This window comes from Sarcophilus harrisii, chromosome 3, assembly GCF_902635505.1.
Source record: "Sarcophilus harrisii chromosome 3, mSarHar1.11, whole genome shotgun sequence".
Taxonomy (NCBI): Eukaryota; Metazoa; Chordata; class Mammalia; order Dasyuromorphia; family Dasyuridae; genus Sarcophilus; species Sarcophilus harrisii.
This window is the reverse complement of record NC_045428.1, coordinates 538,567,320-538,592,471: the sequence shown is the minus strand read 5'-3', so window position 1 is coordinate 538,592,471 and position 25,152 is coordinate 538,567,320. Positions and strand designations below refer to the sequence as shown.

The following is a 25,152-nucleotide window of genomic DNA, read 5'->3' as shown; positions in this document are numbered from 1 at the left end:
GTGGCGCCGCTGATAAGGTGGGAAAGCCCTATTGCAGTTTTCCCCTCTTTCAGCCCTGTCCCCTCCGATGCTCCCCCTCCCAGAGTGGGGAAGTGAAAGGTGGGTGGGGGGCGAAGCGAGCTAGGCGAGTGATTAATCCCCGGGATAATAAAACTCCCCTTTCCCCGGGGACCCTCCGCCGCTGATCCTGCAAAGCTCGATTGGAGAGAGTCATTTTCAGAGAGCGGAGCCCTCCTCTCCCCGAGCCAGCGGAGACTTGGTTCATTCCAGCCGCAGCAGCTCAGGGCTTCCACGTATTAGGGATTTTTCCGAGCAGAAAAAAAGCTCTCTCCTGACCTCCTTTCTCCTCCTCCGCCCGGTCGGAGCCTCAGCCTTCCTTCGCCGAGCCCGACCCGGCCATGAAGCCCTCGTCGGGATGGGAGCCCAGGGGCTGCGGTGGCCCCGATCCGAGTGTGCGGAGCGAATCCGGGATGAGGGCTCGCGTGCGGGCTGGAGGGAGCCGCCTGCTGCTCCTATGCTGGGGGCTATTCACCGCCTCGGCCACCGGTAAGTGCCAGCCCAGCCTCGGGCTATGAGATCCGCTGCGCTCCCAGCCGCGACGCGCCGCACCTCTCCGCGCTGTGCCGTCCCCGGCAATCCCAGCCCCGGCCCCGGCCCCGGCCCCAGCTTCGGAGGCGCAGCGCAGCCGCCAAACCTGGATAGCATGCGGGGCGCACCCGGGACCTGGCTTCGGCACCCACCGCCGCCTCCCGAGGCTTCTCCGGGATAAACTTTCCTGGATCTCTCGGCTCCTCCGGGCCTCTGCTGGGGAAATACTCCCGGCCAGCCCGGGCCCCTTCCTTCCCCGGGTTATTCTCACTACCTCTTTCCCCTCGAGGACTCAGCTTTGCAAAACCAAACCAAACCAAACCAAAAAACCGTCTCTGGGTTTGGACACACTGGGAGAACCAGGATAGGGGCGAACCTCAACGGTTGCGGGCTCTGCTAGGCTCTCTCCCGCCCCACCCCCCTAGCGGGTTTCTCGGGAGCTTAGCCGGCGCCCGGAGCGGGCTTAGCTCCCCGGAGCCGGCGGGAGGCGTATGCCGGCCACCTTCCCCGACGACCTGGCCTCCTGGCCCTTCCTGGCTGGGTCTGAAGCAACCCAGAATGTTAAATAAACTTCCTCGCCACGACTCGGCCCCGGGAAGGAGCCCTCCTCCCATCCCCTCCCTCTTTTCCATTCCCTTACCCCAGCACCCCCAGAGCTCTGCAGGTGCCTTCGGGGGTTACGAACGTTCTGAGGGGGCGGTGGCGGGGTGGAGGGAGGGGGCAGTGAAGACTTTATCCTTTGGTCTACAGCCTGGGGAAGGAGAGGAGGTGACTGCTGGGGCGATCCCTGCTTCTTCTTAGGCTGTCGGGCGGGCACTGGGGCGTCGGGGGAGAAACGGCTCAGCCCGCTCCTCGCCTTCCCCTCCCCCAACTCGGATCTCTTCCCCCTCAAAGTGCCCTTTCTCACTGCCTGCAGCAAATGCTCTTTCTGCAGCCGCAGCACCAGCAGCTGTGAAGGGACTTTGTTTCAGGCTCAGTCTGGTGAGGGCGGGGGGCTGGGGGTGAAGGGTGATTGAAGAGGGAAAGGGGAGGGAACCCGCTGGTGTCCCCAAACTTTGTCCGTAGCGGAGATGCCATCCTGATTTCCTTTCTATAAGACATCCCTCTTCGAATAGAGTGGAGCGCACTGACCAGAATCTAACCCTTAGGTTAGAGAGACTGAACAGATTTAACATCCCCCCTGTCCCCATATGTGAGTCTAGACACACCATTCTGAACCTAACTGGAACCCCCTGGTTTTCCTGGGTCAGATGTGCGCGTTTTTCTGTAGCACCATTTCCGTTCCCCTGGGGCTAGCTGGACGTCTCCTCTGGGGACTGATGAGAAATCCCTTATGGACACGGGGGCTGGGGACTTGCACTTTTCTGAGGAAGTTGAACCGTGTCAGATTCTTCCATGCTCTGGTTTCTCCTGCGAGTGTTAGTTTTCTTCCCTGGGCTTCTCTTTCTAACGAGTTTTTCCCAACTTAACAATGCCAGGTACCCTCCTCTCCCAGCCTCAACCCCAGCCCCGCCCAGAGCTGGCTTGTTCTTTTCCCGCAGAGGCACAACGAGATCCTTCCCCTGACAGTTGCCCCCACATCCTCCTGTTTTAACAGAGACTACGTAGCTCGAGTCATGATTGCCCTTCCCTCTCGCCATCTGGAAAGTAAGAATTCCATACGGGGGTCCCTCATGGCCTTGCCTCTTCAAACTCTCTCTCCTAAAGAATCTCCGTGAGAGAATGGTCCGCAGAAAACCCAGGAGCAATGGGGCCTCTGGTTCCCTTAGTCATTGAATCCTGGCGCATGTCACTGTGTAGCCATCGGGAAGGGGTGGGGTAAAGAACCTGTTTGACCCAAGGGACCCAAAGGGCCCAGGCTTTCATCCTTCACTGGTGGCCACTGGCTTTTCAGCTAATAGTTTGCCTAGGACTTTTTTTTTTTTTTTTCTGAGACTCACTCCAAGCAGTAATGACTCGCATTACCCAGAGAGTGGCACCAGAGCTGTATGGATCGCGATGCCCGCCGGCTCTGATTCCCAGAGACGAGCTTCCTTCCCTTGTCACACACTCACGGTATACAACCACATAAGGGGCTGCTTGCTGTTTCTGGGCCAGTAGCCCAGGGGCACACCGCCTTCTCCGAGGAGACCTCACAGAGGCTGGAATCAGGTGGCTTCCAGCACTTTAGTCTCTGTAGATGCTGAGACCCAACCCTCTCGTTGCAGTTGCCAGATTAGCTCTCACTGCAATCACAGGGAGTGGTTCTGCAAGACCCTGATGGACTGTTTGAGAGATGCAGGGGCTAGAATTTTCTTTCCCCTGTACGTGTCAAAGCCCTGGGAAGGGAGAATGAGAGGAAGACCCCCAGCAGAACTTTCTCTTGCCAAGTCCCTGGGGCTTCCTTTCTGTGGAGAAACGCTGGCCGTCCAAAGACTGCTGCAGTCCGGGAAGTTCCGGTGGGGAGAGTGACTTCTAAGACCGATTCTTCAGTTTTTCTTTGTCTTTCCTTTTCAATCGTTTCCCCGCTGAGCATTTTTAACCAGTGGAGATTTTTAACCAGTGCAGTAAACAGTGCCTCTGAGATGAATTGGTTTACTAATGGGTGGGCTGAGTTATAAGGAGCAAGCCACTTCGGGGAAATTGAGGCTCTTCATTTTGCCTAGCGAGTGATGACAAACTTGAAAGTTTACCCAAGATCTAAAACCTTCCCTGCTCTCTCTTCCGAAATGGAATTCCCAAATACAGGCAGCTCAGCCCTTGACTCACTGTGTGACCTTGGGTACATTTCTAGCCTTTCTCTAGGAATCAGGTTTCCCCCCCCCCATGGGTAGAGTGAGGAGATCAAATTGAATTATCTCTGGATTCTCTAGCTCTGACATTCTGTTCTATGTTTCTATGATGGGGAAAGGGGAAGGCTTTTATTCCTTTGTTTTTTTTTTTCTATTTCATAACTTTAGCCTAAGTCCTGTTAATGGTTCAGTTTAACTGTGATTTGTATATAACAAGGATCTAAATCTAGTATATCAAGTCATATATAACCCCATCTCCCTTTCATACATGACTGTAGTCAGATTGATAAGTCCTTGTGAAAAGAAACACAGATATGGATGGTAGAGGTACAAATAGATGGAGTGATAGAAACTTAAAGAATTCCAGAGTCATGGATTTTTTGAGTCTGTAACTAGTCTCAGAAGGTCTCTTTCTAGTCTAATGCCTGCCTAACAACGTCCCTGGTGATCCAACCTTGAAGCTTGTCAGTGATGGGATTTTTAAAAAATGAAAAGATTGTGATCTGGTCAGTTCAGCTGGTGAATAAAATAATTTTCTTCATGTCAGGAAAATCAGGTTAGAAGACCTGAATTCAAATTCAGTCTCAGACACTCACTAGTTCTGTGACTCATGACAAGTCACTTAACCAGTCTACTTTGATTTCCTCATCTATAAATGGGGATAATAATAACAATTTACTTGCCAAGATTGTTATAAGGATAAAATGATACTTTTAAAGCATTTTGTAAGCCTCAACACACAAGATAAATGTGCTTTAATCTACTATAAAGATAAATAAAAATTCACATGTTACATGTGAGCTCCATTTAGTAAAATCCAACAAACTTTTATATACTGAGCACCTACCCAGTGCAAAACACAGTGTTTGTCACTGGGAACAAACGTCTTGCTGCTCAAAAGGCTTATATTTTATCAAGGGGCGGGAATACAGCATTAAAATCAGGTCAATAAATTCAAAATAATTTGATGAGTGAGATGGGAGTGTTAATTTTGGATATCAGAAAGAGCTAGGAAGTGACACCTGAAATAAACCTACAAGAAAATCCAAACTTCTAAAGGATATAGGTGATAAGGGATATAGGCATATAGGGATATAGAGAATCTGGGAAGAATTAGTTCTGATTTCCATATATAATAGACTATAGATGGAAACCCACTTGTAAAAAATCACTGTAATGGTATTCTAGATAGGTCTGTGTGAGAATTGTGCACAGAGTGAGGCAGAGAAGCTTAGCTTGTGCAGTATATGGAGTGAGACTGACAATCAAGATCTTCTTACTCTAACACTAGAGTTGGATGTGTGTCTCTGGACTTGGAATCTGAAAGATCTGAATTCAAATTTCACTCCTGACAATGTCACCATTGAAAAAACAAACCACCCAACCTTTCTGACCTTCAGTTTCCTTCTCTTTTGATTGACAATATTATCCACGGTACCTCTTTGTTGGGAGAGTCAGAATATATCATGGTAATATGGTAATATATCATGTATATTTTAGAAACAAAACACTACAAAAGCACAGTTCTTATTGTTGAATATTAAATTATTTTAAAGGTTGTGCTCCTCATTTGGAGGAGATGAAATGACAAACCAGAAAGTGACTGGGTTGGGAGTCTCCAAAGAAAAGGTTCTTAATCTGGAGTCAATGAACTTTATTATTTGCTAATTGTATTTCAATATAATTGGTTTCCTTTGTAAATGCAACTTATTTTATTGTTATCTTAATTTATTATTTAAAATGATCCATAGGCTTCAACAGATTGCCTAATAAATTCATGACATACAAAAAAATTATGACATATAACAGCTTAAGGTCTAACTCTTGCCCTAAAGTCTCACAGAAAACTTAGGTTCTGCTCCTGTCTATGCTTCACTTCTTTAGCTCTGTACTGGGTTTTGTCATTTCTACTTGGTCATCACTTCTGTTCCATTCCTTTTTATGGAAGGTTTTGAGTAGTTGAATTTTTTTCAATTCAAATCAGTTAAATCCAATTCAATAATCTTTAAGCACCTTCAGTGTGCAATGTACCCTGCTATATGCTGGAGAAGGTTTAGTATGGGGATAAAGAAATCAGCAGAAATAACAAATGCTTGGTTATTACATAGTGCATGAGTGAAGTCCTATGAGTGATCAGGGAATGATGAATAGAAGAAGAACATGGGAGTTAACCTTTAAAGAATGGGAAGGAATTCAACAGGAAAAGGTCAACAGAGGGAGTTCATATAAGGAAGATAGGGTAGGTGTTCGATACCATGGACAGAGGACATTCCAGAATAGGTAATGGTGAGAGAAAAGTCGGGAGAGTTCCTAGGAGTAGACATTATTAGTTCACTTCAACTGTAAGTTTAAACTGATTAGAGAGGAATATGAGATAAGAGTAGCAAGCTAAAGCTGAGTAAGAGCCTTTCAAACAAATTTTTTTTGATACAGAGATGTGATTAAGCCAGATCTCCCTACAACAAAAATAAGTTTGAGAGCTTGTGAAGGCTGGATTGGAGTGAGGGGCAGAGAGGGAAGGTGATTATGAGCAGTGCTTGTTGCTGTGAGAGGAACCTGATTCTAATCCCAGCTCTGACACTTACTAGTTGTATGACTTTAGACAAATTCCTCAATCACTCTGAGTCTCAGTTTCTTTGTTTGTAAAGTGAGCAAGCTGGATCAGATTTTATCTAGCGTTATATAAAATACATTTCAAGCTAGAAGGGACAATCTAATCTAACATCCCCATTTTATAGATGAGGAAACTGAGGACCACAGAGATGAAGTGACTTGTACAAAGTCACATAATTAGTCAATGACAGAGCTGAAATTAAAACCCAGGTTCAGTCCCAAATGCTCTATCTTTAGAATTAGCACTATTCCATTGTGCTACCCTGTTGACTTTAACATCCTTTCCAATTACAATTCTATTTTCCTGTGTTCCTACTGGAAGGCTAAAAGACTTTTAGGAGAGACTTGTTTTGTTGAAATTAAAGGAATTCCTACCACCTCTTTGAGATAAAGAGGGGACATTGGCATTAGAGATCAGCCCACCTCCTTTTCTACACACACACACACACACACACACACACACACACACCAATGAACCAAGGACTTGTGAAGCCTTTTGCCATTGCAAAACCACAAATCTTAATTTGTATAACGTAGAATCTTAGAAATCTATCTCTGATTCAAAGAAATTAAGTGAATTGCCTAAAATCACAAATTTACTATGTATTAGAGGTGGGATTTGGGCCCAGGTTTTCCTGAGTCCAAATCTAGTTCCTTATGTGCTATCCCAGGGTGACTCTCATATATATCATTATGACATAAATATTATGAATGATGTCCTTTACACTACAGACCATTTTCATTTTATGTACATTTTCAATACACAAGTTTGATTTTACATAAGCAATTCTGAAAGAAATCCATATTTCAAAACAAATACAAAAAACACTTTATCTGTATAGTACTGTGCCCTCCTGTACAATAGAGTACTGTGCTCTATCTCCACTTTTGTCCTGAGTCGAGTTCTGAAGCTCTCCCCAACTCCACCAAAAACAAACAAACAAAACCCTAAAAATAACCCCTTTCAAGTGATAGCAGAAATATGGTCACAGAGACCACCATAGTATGAGGGGAGGCCGGAAAAAGAAGACTCGAAACTTCTTGTGACCAGAGAAGACTCTTTGTTTTGCTTTATTCACCTTTTCTGTCTACCCTGTGTGTTTGTCTTCCATAAGATAGTTCTTAGGTAGTGGGCACCTATTTGAGTCTGTCCCTAGTCCAATCCTCCAGGCTCCTGTCCTTTCCTTTTCATGTAAATGTTTGGTCCCCATGGGTCTTCCCCCATGTATCCTTCCGTGACCAGGGTGTTCTTACTGTCTCTCTTCTCTGTCCTTGGCTCCCACATATCTGCCTATAGTTCTCTTCCAGCCTTCTTTCTCCTCTTCCTTCCTCATGTCCACAGGCAAATTTGAATTAAGTAAAAATTCCTTTACATACAGGTGTGAGATCCACTTTTGTAAAGCAAGAACAGTTTATACATCCTAGAAAAAAAGATGGTTAGAACACTTCCCATGAAGAGTTTTTTGTTCTGGAAATATAGAACTTTGAAAATGTTGAATCCAAGAATTTCTACACTGGAAGAGCCCTTAGTAGGCATTGAATCCAACCCATTCTTGAAGTATAAAGCCCTTTCTACAATGTCTCTAACAAGTCAACATTCAACTTCTGCAAAGAAGATCTCCAGTGGTAGGAACTTATTGTCTTACTTACATAATCACAAATTATTTCTGACTATAAGACTTTCCTCTCCCTTTTGTAATAAATCCAACGGATGCAAAGTGAAAGGTGACATAATCTCTGCTTTAAGGAAATTTATAATTAAATAGATAAAATATCTAATCCCTCTTCCCTTTGGCAGCCATTCATATAATCAAGTGCCCCCCTCAGGTTTTTCTTTTTCACCCTAAATACCCTCAATTTCTTCAATAAATCTTTTTGTTTCTTAATCTTCAGTCCACTCAGGACCTTATTGATCTTCCTCTGCTGCCCACTAGCCAATTAACTTCCATCTGGTAAATGCACCATACTAGAGAACTTTCTCATTTGGGACATTTAGATTCTCTTATTGAATACTAATATCCTATTAGCTTTTCTGACTGCCTTGTAATACTATTGACTGTTATTAAGACTGAAGTTCACTAAAAACCTACAAATCTTTTTTTTTTTTCATGAGTTATTAGAAGGCCAAGTCTTTCCATTTTGTGCTTATTTGATTGATTTTTTGAACCCACATGTAAGGACTTTACATTTATTCTTATCTCATTTTTTTTAGATTATTCTGAATATAACCAGTAGACTTGACTGCCTGTCAGCTAGAACACATTACCCAGTAAGAATATATTTATTAAGGTAGGAATGGGAAGATCTCAGGGCTTAGAGCAAACAAATGGAGTTTAGACCTCCTTAAGATCTGTCTTCTTGTATTGCTACCCCCATTTGTATTTACCCAACCTGGCTTATTTCCTGAAGTGAAATCTCTGGATTGCCCTTTGGGGTTCCTTTATTGTTACTGACCCTTGCTTGTTTACTTGGTTAATGACTGGAAATTTCCCTGTGGAGTCTTCTGTGTTTACTAAAGCACAGCCTGTTTACTGAGTTAACCCCCTCCCACTGTCTCTAATGGCCCCCAACCACTGGTCCTTTTAGCCTGTAGAACTCTTTTTAGATGTCAGTTCTCTTTGTTAGTTATGCCTTCTAATTTCTTATTTTCCTAATGCAAATCTGATAAGCTTACCATTGTTGCCTTCATCTCAGTCAGTGGTTCCCATCTCTTAGGTCCCCAAATGATGGTAGTTGGACTACGCTTTCTCTTGATTATGACAATTAACTGGGATGAAAAGCTACTATAGACCCAGTAATGCTTTTAAATGAACTTGGATTTTATTAATCAAAATGACCTCTATATGCATTTGAAAAAAATCGTAATACCTATATAATTTATTCCTCTTCTGAAGGTGTGTTTGCTTATTTATTGCACTGAGTCACTTAATGAGATTCCTGGTGCACTAATGGATTCAACCCTCCCTCCCTCCCTAGGGTGGAAGGCCCACAGTTAGGAACAACTGATTCAGTTCATTTGCATTAATAAGCTCTTTCTACCGCCAAGCTCTGTGTTAGGGACTGGGAGTGCAGAGATACAAAAGCAGCACTTTTTGCCCTCAAGGAGGTTATAGATTGGGGGATGAGGGGAATGGAGGAATGATACAACTGATATGCCCAAAAGTATTAGGGAACAATTTCCAGAGGAAGAGAGCCCCAACTAGAGAGATCAAGGAAAGCTGCTGTAGTTTCTGTACTTTGTACTTTGTATTTTGAAAGCAGTTTAGGATTCTTCAAGAAGGGAGTGGATGGCAGACAGGCAAGGGTTCAGTTAACTCATCCCCCAGTTAAGGGATTCTGCTTGGGCAAAGTCTTGGAGGTAAGAAATGAGATGTCACATGGGAGATAAGTAAACCAGATTGTCTTGACTAAAACGGAAAACACATGAAGAGAGTAATATAAAATAAAATTGAGAAATATGACAGGAGTAATAATGTGGAAGGGAGCTCTAAATGCTAAGATGAAAAGTTGATGTTATAAGGTAGAGATGATAGGGATCACTCAAGATTTCTGAGAAGGGGAATGTTAGGAATGTTAGTTCCTAGTTAGTGTTAAGAATATCAGTTTTACAGGGTGAGTGGAGTTTGTATTGCAGAGAGATATAGACACTAGAAATAGAAAGACCAGTAGGCTATTGTAGTCGTTTATTCTAGAGATGGTAAGGGTTTGTACTAAAGTAGAGGTTGGGGGAGAGGAGAAAGGAAAAGGGAAATTTCATAAGAATTGGCAGCCAATAAGAGCTGAGTGTTAAGGCTAGGAAAGAGGCAAGTATGGCTCTAAGGAAGTTTCCAAGGATCAAAGTAATTGACTAAAAATAAAATTACACAGCACTAGAGAAAAAAAAGCTCACTCTCTTGGCCACTCCACCAGAAAACTCTCAATAAGATCATCCTTAATCACTTCTTTTTTAATTCCAACATCTAACCAGAGGTAAATCTCTTCTATTGTATTTTGTTTGTATGAAACTTCTTTTTTCCCCAGAGACTTAAAAGACATCTCATTATCTTCTCCTCTGCACTTACCCCTTCTTCTGTTGAAGGTACCATCCGTCATTCCCCTACCCAGGTTCAGAACTTCAGAATCATTTTCAATTCTTCCCCCTCTTTCAACACCAATATCCAAGTCTTGCCAAGTCTTCATAATAATGAATTGTATGAGAAAGGAGTATCCGATTGCTAATGGAAGTCCCAAAAGAAAAGGTTTTGCTAACTATGTGGTTTAGGGAAGTTTGGGTGGAAAGGGATCTCCGGGTTGGGCTTTAGACAATGGGTTGAGTTTAACAGGTGAAGAGAGGAATCTTCAGAAATATAGCTGGCATGGAGCTGAATGTGCAAAGGAGACAGAGAGTAGTCTATTCTTTCAGAGAAGTTTAAGATAAGGATTAAAAAGGGAGCATGCTACCAGTCAGTATATTTAACTGATAAGAATTTTGCATGTGGCAGGGCTCAAGAAGGACTAATAACCTTTGATAAATGGGTCCAATGAAGTCTGCAGCTGTTTCAATCTCCCTTTGAGGCTAAGGGTGGAGAGAGTCAATTGGAGGAACACTTTATTCAATCTAGTTAAAGGTCAACTAACTGGATCCCTCAAATAACTATATTTTTTCAAAACTTTATTGTAGGAAAAAGTGATTTCCAGCTCCCATAACTCCCAACCAAGTCCATATGAAGAATTTGCCCATTGTTAATTATATGACCTCGAACAAGTTGCTTTTCTTCTCTGTGCCTTGATTTCTTCATCTGTAAAGTGAGAGCATCAGGCTACATGGCTTTTAAGATATTTTCCATTCTGACTTTCTTTGGGTCTATGAAACTTCTAATGGTGTGCTCCAGCATACAAATATACTCAGCTTAATCTTCTCTACCCTTTTCCCCAGATCCAATCATGGATCCTTACATTATTCATAGTGATGGCCCCAAGGTCCAGGCAGATTGCAACTTTATTAAGATTTGCTTATGGTCACTGAAATGGATTTATGTAAGGACAGACATGGACAAATTTATTTTATCTATTTTAAGATCTTATCTAAAAAGTTCATTTGTTCACTTTCAATTTATATTTTTTGGTTTTATATCACCTATATTTTCCTAATATTGTCTTCCTCTTTCTCTTTCCAAAGAGCCATCTCTTAAAACAAAGAATAAAAATAAATGTAGTGTTCTGCACCTGTAGTACTCCACTCTACAATGAAGGGAAAGAAGTATATCATATCTGTACTTTGGGGTGAAGATTAGTCATTAAATTTCATAACAATTTTGATTATATTATTGCTCTTTCCATTTGTATTATAGTCTCTGTGTATATTATTTTCCTGGATATCTTTACTGCACTTTTCATCAGTTCATATAAATCCCCCTGTGCTTTCCTGTATTCATCATTATCATTTCTTACAGTAAAATAACATTTATGTACACAATTTGTTTAGCCATTTTCCAGTTAATGCATATTTACTTGGCTTCCATTTCTTTCTTTTCTTTTCTTTTCTTTTTTTTTTTTTTGCAGAGGCAATTGGGATTAAGTGACTTGCCCAAGGTCACACGGTTGGCTTCCATTTCTTTGCTAACACACACACACACACACACACACACACACACACACACTAATATTGAGATAAATATTTTGGTATGCATGTGTCTTTCATTTTATCAGGATAAAAAGAGTATGGACATTTTCATCAACTTTAAGCATTTTTCTAAATTGCTTTTGGGAATTGTTGGACTAATTCAAAGCTCCATCAACAGTGTATTAGTATGCCTGTCTTTTCATAATCTCATCAGAAAGTATGTGTATGTATACCCCACTGTAACTTCCCCTGTACTAATAAACTATTGTGGTGATCAGCACTCTTGGTGTTCCTCCTCCCTCATAGACACTAAACCTACTAATTAGTTCAGCCAATTCAGTATTCACAGGGTTTGACACATATAGTTAAAGGAAATTTGGGAAGAAGGGAGAGTTTTCAAAGAAAGATAAAGAATTCTATTTAAGGCATGTTGTTTTTGATGCTTGCAAGGCATCCAAGAGAAATCTTATAAAACTGGAGCTCAAGAGACCAGGACTGGCTGGAAATCATCTGTGTCTAGATGATAATGAAACCTATGGCAATTATTTGGAGCAAATAGTGACCCAGTGAATAATTCACTGGGTTTGGAGCCAGGAAGACCTGAGTTCAAATTCAACCTGAGACACTAGCTATGTGACTTTGGGCAAGCCATTTAATCTTGCTTACCTCAAATTTCTCATATAAAAAACGAGCTGCATAAGAAAATGGCAAACATATCTGTATCTTTGCCAAGAAAATGGGATCACAATGAATCAGACAGAACTAAATGATGGAATAATAACAAAAGGAACTGATTATAGCTAGGTCTTCTGAGATCATTACTCAAACCCATACTGCATATTTCTATATAGTTGGGACTAACTGCCATATTTTACATAATTATAGCTTCAAATAGGGTAATTTGAATGCATGCAGCTACTTCAGGGGATTATTTGAAGAATGGTAAAATTACTGAAGGATTATTCAAATAAGGTCCTATTTGTTGATCACCATGTCAGAAAATAGAGAAGGAAAAGAAAAAAAAACCCAGGATTTCTTTTAGAAACAGCTTGTCTTTTAATGGACATTACTTAGATGAAGATTTGACAAAGGAGACTGAGAAGGCTTGGTCAGACAGGTGGAAGAGAAGCAGACATGTCTCAGAGTTTGTGGCTTATTGATAGTCTTCAAGAAAACAGGTTCACCATCAAGCCTTAATAGCACATTGGAGGAAGATTTAAATAGAGGATACTTGATCTTTTACTTTTGCTTTTGCCCATAGATTTGTAGACCCTGTGACTACTGAACTGGCTGAACTAATTAATAGGTTTAGGTTCTATGAGGGAAGTGGAGCACCAAAAATGCTTATCACCACAATAGTTTATTAGTACAGGGGAAGTTACAGTGGGGTATACATACACACAAACTCTCTCCCTCTCTCCTTCTCCCATATTTACACTAGCAGCAATCAAGGGAAGAGGATGGGGTCCACACAAAAGGGCAGAGAACACTCATCCCTTCCCCCTCTTCCTGCCAATCACAAGAAGCCTTCTTCTCATGCATTGATAGTATTGGGCCATCTGTGATTGGAGAGTAGCTCTGTGCTATTGGAGTATTTTATTCCTTCAGAGGTAGAGGGTCTTATCAAGAGAGGGGCAGTCCCAGATCTCCCCCCACCCCGCTCACAGCAGTTTTTCAAATGATACCGGTGTATCCCTTTTCAAGAGGGATAAGGCCAAAATGATTAGACCTGGGCTTGCTACCCCATTAAACACAATGAAGAGGCAGAATCTGCTCAATTAAAAGGGATACATCAAATATGACACATATTATCTATGACTAATCAGTGAATCCTCCAGAAATGATCCAAGGACTATCTGTGAGTAATCCTGAGAAGGTTTCATGTTCTGCAAAGAGTCAACCTTTGATGACATTAGGACCTTGCAATTGCCTCCTCAGTATCCTTTATGAGTAGGGAGATATTTGCCAGCAGGAGAGGAAGTGCCAGCTTTTTAGAAAGTCATATCTTTCTGTAGCTTATTTTCTGCAAACTCTCCCATGATGTCATAGGATCTTGGGATCATAAATTTAGAGCTAGAAGAGGCCTTGGAGGTCATACAGTCGACTGACCTCATTTTTCAGGTCAGTGGGACACAGGGGCTAGAGAGCTAATGTTGGAGAAAAGAGGAAAAGGGAATGAGTATCTATTTATATCATACCTACTAGGGGCTAAGAGCTTTTAAAAATTTTTATCTCATTTGATCCTCATATCAGCCTTGTCCAATAGATGCTATTATCCCCATTTTATAGTTAAGGAAAGTGAGGCAAACAGAGGTTAAGTGACTTGTCCAACATCACATAGCTAGCAAATGTCTAAAGCTGGATTTGAACTCTGGTTTTCCCAACTTCAGGCTTGTACTCTATTAGCTTCAGTACCAACCAGTTTCTGACAAATACTACCTGTGTGGCCTTGGACAAGTCACTTAAGGGGATGTCTCAATGTTCTCAGTAACTCTCTAAGAACTGTTCCAGAAAAATTGCCAATCCACATCTAGGAGTTTAGCTATGCCAGTGAAATAGAAGTTTGGTCCTTGCCAATTAATATCTATCACCACAGAATGACTACTTCTCAGAGGTGCTTTAAAAGGTTTTTTGGAGAAGGGAGACTCTCTGAGATCCTTTCAAATTCTCAGATTCTGTAATTTTCTTTGTCTCCAAAGGGTCAAACAGCGTGTCTAACTTGGTAGCTTCCACTAAATATCTTATTAGCTCCTAACGCAAGCTATCTCACTTATTGAATTGCTACAATTAGTGCACTTCTTTGAGTTAATTGTCTTCAGAAGGATGCTGTAAAATTCCCACGTGTTTCTTGGAAGGGATAATCCATGTAACTTTGAACACCTTGTCTTGGATTATTGGAGAATCAGTTATCTTCATGGCTGTCTTTTTTGGAGAAAAAGAACAGGGTTTTGAAAACCTAGTTGTAAGGAAGCCAGACTTTTCTTGATTAATTAATTGATTCTTGATTCACTCATCTGCTTGAGACAAGTTCTCTGAGCACCATCGTCAGGATTCTAAAAGTTACAAGAAGAGAGAAGACATGATTATATCTTTAGGCATTTAAAGGTCCATGGGTAGGATAAGGTATGGATTGGATAACATTGCAGTGGGAGATCTTTGGGGTCTTTCTCAAACAGGGCTGACTCTATTGTCCAGTCATCATTTACTCTCCCTGTGCTGGCTAAATTCAGAGGTAAACTTACAAATAGATCAATATATTGCTATCATACTCATCAGTTTAAACTGAGGTGAAAAAGCAGGATCTAAAGGCCAAGCTAATCTTCACAGCTCTGTAGGTTGGTCCTTTAGTGTCCATAGCTTTAGTGTCCAGGAATCAGTAGGCTATAGAACTTCCTTCAACAGAACCTTGGCAGACTGAGGGCAGAAGCATTGTATAGAAAAGGGCATGTGAGGTTAGGCTTCTCCACACATCCCAGGGATTCTAGGAAATGACCAGCTTAAGGTCACTGTAGTCTTCCACTTGTATAAAATATAAGCCTCTAACCTGGGAAAACAGGAGGTATTAACTTTTATTTTCCTCCTTGTCTTCTATCTCGTAAGAAGAAGGACTGAAATTGTTATTTCACTGGTATGAATGTAAGGAAACTCCCTCTATCCTGATGAATTGCCCAGAATATTGAAATGTTAAATGATTTAGTCAGGATTACACAACCAGTATTTATCAAAGGCAGAACTTGAATCCTGATGTTCTTGTGTCTTTAATACCAGCTTTCTGTCCACTATGCCACATTGACTACACAGTAGTTTCTAAATTAATAAATGCTTGTTGTGAATGAAGTATTAAACTCTTGCTATGGCCAGCATAAAACCCCTAAAAGTTGAGACCCTTGAAGCTCATGGTATGGTAGATAAAGAGCCAGACAGATGGGGCAAGGAGACCTGGGTTTGAATTTTAGGTCTTATATTTAACTCGCTGTGTGACCAAGCGAAGGAATGAAATCAGGGACACATAATAGTTGTGTTATTTAAGAAATGAGGTCCTTCAAGGATTCAGGGTCACTTAGCTGCAAGATCCTTATGAGCACAGTGCTTTGTAGACTCTAAAGCATCATAAAAATGGAGATGGCTATTGCTATGTTATCCTACCCTAGATTGGAGCTTCCAGATGTGGTCAACTGAAACCTTATTCATTTACCTCCTGGGAAATTCTAAAGGTGAAGTCCAAGAAGGTTAGGGCAAAGCCAATGTTGCTGTTTCCTCCTTCTGCTTCCTCCATCCATTTTTCCTGGGCATGAGGAAACTGGGTTTCTTCCATTCTCTCTCCCTCCCCAAAACTCATCACCAAAACCTTCCTTCATTATTTTATCCAGCCTGGGGCTGGGAAAAGGATGCATTGCAGAGACCTCTGTCTTCAGTCCAGAATGGCCCTATCTGGCTTTCTGAGGAGTAGCCCCAGCATTTGGGAGAATTTGGCCTCCAAGAGCGCCCCTGAGTGCCCAGTTTATGAGAAACCTCATCATTTTTATTTCCTTGCCTTTTGTTGATGTCTTTGCTAAATAAATAGCCTGCAACTGGAAAGTCTGCCCTGCGAGAGCGTCATCCATTACTGCCTCGCTGGAAGAGCCTCTGCTAAAAACTGGCTGCTTTTTCCAGGCTGGAAACATTTCTTCTTAGTGAAATATGAGAAAGGTGCCCTTGAAATAAAGGTTCTTGATGACTAATTCTGATTAGCTGTGTGGCTTCAGGCAAGTTTCTTGCCCTCTCTGGACTGTTTATTTTGTTTATAAAATGAATAAATTCGACTAGAGGGTCCCTAAGATTCCCTCCAAACACTCTCTGATTGTAGGGGAATTGCTGACTATTCAAAGAGCTCAAGTTTCGGACACTGGACTTCAGATGCTGGTTTCTTGAGCAACAGAGGCACAATTCTTTTCCCTTCCCAGTGCTACCCGGAATAAAATAGATCTCATAAAATATAGATCTCCTTTAGGAGGCACGTTGCCCAAGGATAATGAAGGCAGCTCTCAGCGCTCCTTGACATAGCTTCCTAATTGGTCTCCTTCCTTTCAGTATCCAAAGCCTTCTCCAAGGCGTGCCAAGAACTGTGGAGGACTGAGGAAGTGAAGACAGGAAAATCATCTTTCACCTTCAACTTATCTTCAAGTTTCCAATCCATCCTTCATATGATCACTTGTTGGATGTGCTATTATAAGATTCCTTTCATCTGTAGATTCGACCAGATGGTCAATGAGGATATTGCAGAGACTTCTTCCCTCAGTGCAGATTCCCAGCTGGTTTCCTAGAGCTCAATCAGCCTAGAATCCTCACATCCTCTGTTTCTGTAATTCCCTCAGATTGTGGAGGCTACTACCATTGGTCGACAAGTTTCGAAACCTCAGTCATCCTCAATTCTTCCCTCCCCCTTATTTCCCTTCCTTCATATGTAATCAGTTGCCAAGTCTTGTAGATTTTTTGGGGAGAGTTGAGGCAATCAGGGTTAAATTACTTGCCTAGAGTCACTTAGCTAGTGATTGTCTAGGGTCATATTTGAACTCAGGTCCTCTTGACTCTAGGGCCTCTGTTTTATCTACTATGCCATCTAACTGACCCATGTAGATTTTTCTTATTCAACATCTTCCCAATATGAACTCTTCTCTCCACTCCCATGGCCACTGGTGACTCTAGATATACCTTGCTAAAAACTACCCTTGCTTAAGCTTTCCTTATCTCTTCAGCAGCCTCTTGAATGGTCAAACACTCTTTAGGCTCTCCCTTCTCTAATCCATATTTCACAAAGCTTTTAAATCAATATTCTCAAAACAAAGGTCGGACCATATCGCTTCTAACTCAAAAAATCTTCAGTGTTTCCTTTTGGCTTCTAGAATAAACTACAAACTCCTCAGGATGGATAGGAAGGAAAGGGACCCCCCCCCCACAAACATATGTGTAAAATATATATAAATATATATATATATATATATATATATATATATAAAGAGAAAGAGAGAGAGAGAGAGAGAGAGAGAGAGAGATTTTGTATTTGATCTTGAAGGTGATAAAAAGTTTTCGGAGTTTAGTGAGTAGGTGTAGGGGTGGGATATGACATGATAGACCTTTGTTTCAGGAAAAACACTTGAGTGGCTGAATGCAGAATGGTTTGGAATAGGGAGAAACTTGAGGAAAGCAGAACCACCAGAAGCTATTGCAGTGTCAGAGGAGAGCAGGGGGCCTATTCCAGAGAGATTGTAAAGGCGAAATGGATAGATCTTGTCAACAGCTTGGAGGTGAGAGAGTGAGGAGTTAAGATGACACTTAAGTTGTGAGCCTGGGGGATTGGAGCCTGGTGTTAAACCTCTCTAGTAACAGAGAAAATAGGAAAGGAAAGGGTTTTGGGTAAAAGTTAATAATTAAGTGAAACGCTTGTGTGCCCCACACTATTCTTAGTGCTGGGAATTCAGATACAAGTAGATATAAAGATGATTCTTGCCTTCAAGGAGCTTACATTCTGATGGGAAAAGACAACACATAAAAAGAAGCTGAGAAGGTGGGGGCAAGAATGATGAAAAGGGACTTGTGCCCACATAGTAGGGAAAGTGAATAGGTGCAGGAGGAGAACCCAGAAAGGAATGAAGACATGATTGACCTGAGTGCTTTGCTTAAAATATAGTTTCTTGGCAGAACCAGTAAATCAGAGAGAAGGGAAACTAGGGGACAAGTGTCCTTTCAGTATGAAAAGTTCAGGGGTAAAGTGAACTTTTAGGGTGAAGAAGATACTATGGCTTGATAGAGGAAGTTCAGAGAGCCAAAAAATGGAGCCCAGAGAGAAATGAATATATGGTTGACCTGAGAAGAATCAGCAAAAGAAAGAAAGAAAATGTCGTATTTTATGCTATTTATGTGATATGTATTCATTTTTCAGTCAATAGATTTTATTTCTATTCCTCCCTTTTTTTAAAAAAAAAAAGGGTGCTTGCATTATGAATGTTTTGGTGAATATGAGATTTTTCTGTCTTTGATATCCTTGGGATAGTAGTGGGATCTCTGGGTATGAGGATGGATATTTTGTCACTCATCATCCAGAATGGATACATTCATAGCTCTTCCAACAATGTATTAATGTGCTTGTTTATCTTCCTGCCATCCCTCCACCATTGCTTATTCTCATTTGTTGTCCTCTTTGCCATTTTGTTTGGTGTGAGGTAACCTCAGAATTGTTTTGATTTATATTTTTCTAATTGTTAATGATTTGGAGCATTCTTTAAATATGGTTATATAAAAAGTTCATAGTTTTTTATTGAAAATCGTTTGTTCATAGCTTTTTTACCACTTACTTGTTGGGGAATGGTTGTTATATGCTGGTGTCAGTCCAAGAGGTCATTTTTTAAAAGATCATCAGATGGTTCAATCTGTCCCTCCCCTCCCCCCAAACTCACTTTCCTAGGCAGCTATCAAGAAAAAATATCCTATTGAGTATGACTGATGTTCTAAGTGGAGATTATCCCAGGGGATGAAGAGATGGATAACATATTTATAATCAGAAGAAGTCAAACATTGCTTGTAGCCCTTTGATGGCCTTGTTAGAGGAAATGGATTTTGTACCCAGGAAAAGGGGTCTTTTTTTAAAAGGGACCCAGGGGCAGGGGCCAGGTTGTTAAACATAGAGAGTATGAAAGGAAAAAGGAGAAATAATAGTGGCCTAGTGGGGTGAAGTGCGATGAAAGAATTTTCAGTTTCATAAGATGGTAAATGCTGACATTCTCTTGTTACTGGTCCTGGTCACAGGTTGGGTCCTGAAATGTCCCAAGATTTAGCCACTTCATGGTGAAAGACTTCTTGAGGTATCACACATAGAAAAGAAAAGTACTGAAAGATCTGGAGTAGGAGACACTGGTGGGGTGGGAAGGGCTATGGACCAATGACCAGAAATAACCTGCCTTTCTTTGTTCTGCCCTGTGAATATTGACATGTCCTGTCCATTAGTGACCCCAAAAGGTCGAAATATGAGCAGGACCAACTGTGGACTTCTCAGTAAAAAGTCTGCTTGCTTATAAGCAAAATTGAGACAGAGGCAAAGGCGGCCTATTCCCATTTGTCCTCTCTTTCCTGAGCTGATGCCCACAGGGATCCATCTTGAACATAGCCTGTTGCCCAGGTTCTCCTTTCCCTTTCCTGATGCCCCTGAATCCCCTTGCTCCCTGGGGTTCCCACTACTTAGAGCCCACACTGAGATTTCACTTTTGACCTCACCTTTACAAGTCTCTGCCCTGGCTTTTCCACTTCCAATTCTCCAATTCTATGTCCCACTCCTTCAGGCTCAAGGATTTCTATGTCTTTTTGGTCAGTGATAGTTAACTTGATTTGATGACGTATTCTGTACTAGTGGGAAAGGGTCAGAGGAGCTTTCCATGTTCCCCAAGGACCCTGAATTTCCACCTACTAAGATTGATCCTTCTAGATCATCCTTCTGTCTCTTCCTGTGACTCATCCCTTCTAAACCTAGTTTTTCCTTACCTTACTCTCTGATTATTCTCCCTGTGCCATAATTTCCCACTTCATAACTCTCCTTTCCACTTCTCTTCCATCCTCAGGTCTCACTTTCTTCCTATCAAGATTTTGACCCTGGTTTAACCAATTCTGTTTTCTCCTGGCCTGCACTATTGATTTCCTTGCCCCTTGTTCTATATTGCTCAACCACAGATTATTTCTACTATTTACTTTTTATGCTTCTTTTTGAGGGGCTTCTGACTGGTGATGGAGGAATTCATAAAATTGTACTTATAGGGGGGTCCACTAACAATTCATGTTATATAATATTAACTGGACCCTCACATATGCCCTCAAATCCTTTGACTCATCCCTAATTTGCCTCATTAACCACCATGTCCTTTCTAAACTTTCTTTTTTATCCTCAAAGCATCTATCCTGTCTCTCAGCAGAGAATCTTGCCTCATTCTTCACTGAAAAAAATCTGTCACAAGCTTTTCTGCCCAGTTCTACTTCTCAAATAACCTCATCAGTATTCCTCAGTTTCTCTTTTGTTTCAATCTCTAAGGAAAGAGTGGCTCCAACTCTGATTCTATCTCTTCCCATTTCCTCTGGGAACTTTCCCCAACCCCAGGTAGGAATAGCACCAAAGGACCTGAAGGGGAGAAGTTGAGGAAAGGGAAAAGGGACCTGGAAGGAGAAGTGTTGGTTAATACTAAAGGAAGATGAGTCCCAGTGCTATTGCTCATAGAGCTGCTCCAATTTATTAACCTTTTCTGTCTTATTGAACCCCAGTATAAAAAGGAGATGTGAACAGAGCCAGCCATGGGCTTCCTACTTTAAAGCCCTCTTGCTAATATGGATTATCTTCAATTTCTTATTCCAGGCCCTTTCCTACCTACAACTTAACTAGGTGCCCAAATCTTCCCTATTTTAAAAAACAAACAAACAAAAATTTCACTTTCACTCCCTCTATCTACTCTCCTGTATCTTTTCTCATTTTCCAGCCAAACTCTAGTAAAATCTATTTCCATTTGCAACCTTCATTTTCTGACCTCATCATTCAACTGAAACTTCTCTGTCCAAGGCTAACCAATTAATTGCCAAATTGATGACCTTTTCTCAGTCTTTATCCTTTTTGTACTTATTATCCTTTTGCATTTATCCCTTGAATTTATTGATACAGTTGACAACTTCTCTATCCCCTCCCTTCCTCCTTGGGTTTTTCAGAAAGTGCTGCCTTCTGCTTCTATTTCATCCCCACTCTTCAATCTCTTTTGTGGCTCTCCATCTATTTCTTGCTCTTTATATGTATGTGTATCTTAAGAGTCTATCCTTCTTTTTTTCTCCTCTGTACTGTTGGTAATCTTATCAACTCCCTTGGGTTCACCTGTTCTTTCTAGGCCAACAATCCTTAGACCTAAAGATCTAACTCTATACTCACTCCTACAGAAATGAAATTGAATTTACTTTTATGTCTACATATTCTTTTCGTCCAATATAACATATACTCGTTGTGAACAGGACAGATTTCATTTTTCCCTTTATATCTCCAGCACTCAGAATATTTTCTGGAACATAGTTGATATTTGATAAATCCTTGTTGAATGAATGAATGAAGAAATGAACATTTTGGTTGATTAATTCAAAGACAAATTCTAATAACGGGAATGTCTATACATCTGTTTATAACTGAGGCCATCTGTGACTATCAGCTGGGGTGGATGGTGAATATGAGCTCTGTGAAGAGAGTGGATGATCACCTTATAAAATGTCCTATTCTCTCTGGTCTAGGGGAATTATAGTAGGAACCTCTAAGATCACTTCCATCCCTAAGTCTATGATCTAATCTTTTAACTCAGAGTTAGCACTTAGACTCTGGTTTCTCTGACAGAGTTTCAGGCCTGATCTTTCTGGCCCTGATTAATAGAAAAAACTCTCAGTGTTTGATTTGACAGATCTTTAGGAAGATAAGTTTGATTCAGAGAATCAGAGCATCATAGATATAGGTTTGGAAGGGACTTTAGAGGCCACTCAGTTCAACTTACTTATTTTATAGATAAAAGAACTGAGGCTCAGAAAGTCTGAGTGACTTATACATCACCATACAATCAGTAAGTATCAGAAGAAGGTTTCAGATGTCTCCTGACTTCTAAGTTCAACAATCTAATTTCTTCTATTTGTTTACATTGAAGCATAAAATTAGATTATAAGTGCTACTTTTGATTGATAAGTGCTATCTTTCTCAGTATTTTTGAATGTTAACAAGAATTCCTTTCCCTCCAAAAAACTGTTTTTATCTGATGGGCAGAATCAATTGGTCAGTCATCATGCATTTATTAACTGCCTCCTACATGCCAGGAACTATGCTAAGCACCTAGGATGCAAATAGAGTCAAAAACCAATCCTTGCTCTCAAGGAGCTCACAGTCCATTGAGGGAGAACATACAAATAACCATGTACAAACACAATATAGATAGGATAGACTGTGGATAGGGAGCCTGGAATCACGAAGACCAAAGTGCGAATCTACCCTAACACACTTACTAGCTGTGAGACCTTGAGCAAATCATTTAATCTGTCTGCCAAATTTGTAAAGTGTTTAACTCAGTGCCCAGTACAAAGTAGATACTTATTTCTTCCTGCCGCCATTTGCTCAACTATAAAACAAGCCTAATAGCAACACTATCTCCCAGGGTTACTGTGAAGATCAAATGAAATAATATTTATAAAGTACTTAATACAATGCCTGGCACATAGTGAGTGCTATATGAATTCTTCTCTAACCACCCTCCTCACCTTCTGTAAAATGACTGGGGTTCAAAGAGGTCTCATATGCCTCTAGAGTCCTGTGATTTCTTCCAAAAACTTTAAAACAAGAAACAAGCAAACTCAGAAATGGCATTAGAGGGGTCCTGGAGCTTTGGAAAATGCAGCTTTCTCCTCTGTTTTCATAATTACTGTTATTTCCTGTCTATTAAGTGTGATTTATACATGGGGGAAAAATACCTGTTGAAGGCTTACTTACAATGAGGGGCCTCTCACCAGCCTATTCATTAAAGTTTGGTGGGAAAACTGCGCTCTCCTTTAAGCCAATTTAAAAGGTGTATGTCCCAAGCAAAGTGTCCGTAATGGAAGTGCATTTACAAAGGTCAGCTTGACAAAAAAAACACCACCCAAATCTAAACCCTTAAAATCTATTATGAACAAACCTGCCAGACAGGTGGGCTGTTGGCAAGACTCAACTCAAGCCAGAGAGCAGCATTTTGCTCAGTGGGGAGCAGAGTGTGTGACAAATTCCGAACAGAGTTCTTTAGAAAAAGGATGCAGAAGATGGGGGCAAATTCACAAGGAAGAGGGTTGAGGGAGGCAAGGAGGGCCAAAAGGAGTAGAGCTGAGCTGAATCCAGTGGAAATCTTGTACCTATTGATAAAGTAAACAAGAGGTCAGAATCTCAGTCTTGAGACATATCTCGGGGGACAGCTAGTTTATTTTCCCTCACAATCCAGGAATCTCAACAACATCCCTGACAGATCCATTCACCCTCTTCTTGAATAATTCTGTTGGCAGGGAGCTCACTATCCAATTAGATAGTTTTAATCTGTTTTTGGAAGTTCTTTTGTTGAACCCCAAATCTAGCTCCTCCAATTTTATCTCATGGGTCTTAGCCATTGTCATCATCACCCACATTGGGTAGATTTTTAAACTAAAATTCTTTCTGATGATTCTGGCTAGATCTCTGCCTGATGAGCACTTTGATCTGTTAAAATGTACACAAAAGAATAGCATGACTCTGTTGTTAAAATAACAAATGTTAACTAAGGAAAGAGAAACTGGAACAAGGAAATAGATGAAGACAGGAAAGACCATAAAGTTCTTTTTGCTTGGAGTAAGGTCAGGGGTTGGGTTCCATGACTCATCTGGACAGAGAGTTGGACAAACTCTCAGAAGTTCTCAAATATTATCATTTTGATCTAGTGGGAAAGGGACCTATATGGATAATCAGGAGGTCTGGGTTTACAGGTACGATCGTAACTATAGGGATGGAAAGAATCTAATGCGACTAACACATCTTTACAGTTGGGGAAATAAGATTCAGAGAGGAAGGCAGTATGGAATGAATGGCATAACAGCCAAGCTGCTGACTCTTCTTCAGCACCACTTAGCTACACATCTGGGCTGAATTGAACTATTCACACTTTCACCACTGCTTCCCATTATGAACAGAGGCATTTGTTGATGAGGTGACTGGTGGCTTGTGTTAGGTATGTATTTTGTGGGCAGTATAGCCTTCTCTCCATTATCCAGGCCTAAACCTTACTACAGCCACATTCTAACCACTGAGCAAGACTGACAGCTCTTCTACTTCCTACCTTGTGTAACCTTTTCCAGGTCACTTGTTTATGATTTTCCATATCCATAAAATAAGGTAATTGGACCAGATCCCTTTATATCTTTTCTAGCTCAAAAACTATAAAGAAATAAGAATAATAACTAAAAAATACAAATTGTATTTATGGATAGAATGAAATAGAATGGATTCTGGATTTGAGAGAAGCATAAACTTCTGACCTCCTAATCTCTTTCCTAAGGTAGCCAAAGAAGTAATTATTTTTATAGGACCAGAGTCAGATGCCTAAAGAACTACCCTCAAGTTAGGCTACTCAGGGAATAAAGAAATTTAGGAAAATAAAGAAATAAAGAAAAATGGTTTGTCTCTCTCTTCCTCTTCCAACTCCCTTTTTCTAATATCAAAATGACCGAAACGCTATCTTCCTCTGTAAGAGGGGCAAACTACCTAAGAGTGAGTCTTGAAGAATTTTAAATGAGATAAAAGGAAATGTATGATGAAATATCCCTGAATCTGCTCTCCTAGTCACCATGACAGGTTCAAATGAGAAAATACGTCTTCCTCCTTTCTTTTCCCTTCATTTTCCCCGGGAGCAGCAAATGGAGGATGTATTTCATCTTGGTGAATGTGTAGAAAATGAGGACCATTTAAGTCTATGGACAAACCTCAGCATGGCTCCTGTCCCCCCTCGTTAACTCCTTGATGGAAATGGATGCAGGACCAGGGATAGACAATGAAGGTTT

At 41.1% G+C, this 25,152-nt stretch overlaps 1 protein-coding gene across 1 annotated transcript in view; it reads left to right on the top strand.

Moving 5' to 3' along the window:
• The window catches only part of CSMD2 (CUB and Sushi multiple domains 2), a 994,819-nt gene continuing 969,667 nt past the window's right edge, over positions 1 to 25,152 (top strand). Inside the window, exon 1 of the mRNA XM_031962095.1 lies at positions 1 to 546. Within this exon, the coding sequence (XP_031817955.1) occupies positions 399 to 546 (148 nt within the window). The 5' untranslated portion in view covers positions 1 to 398. The remainder of the gene's footprint in view (positions 547 to 25,152) is intronic.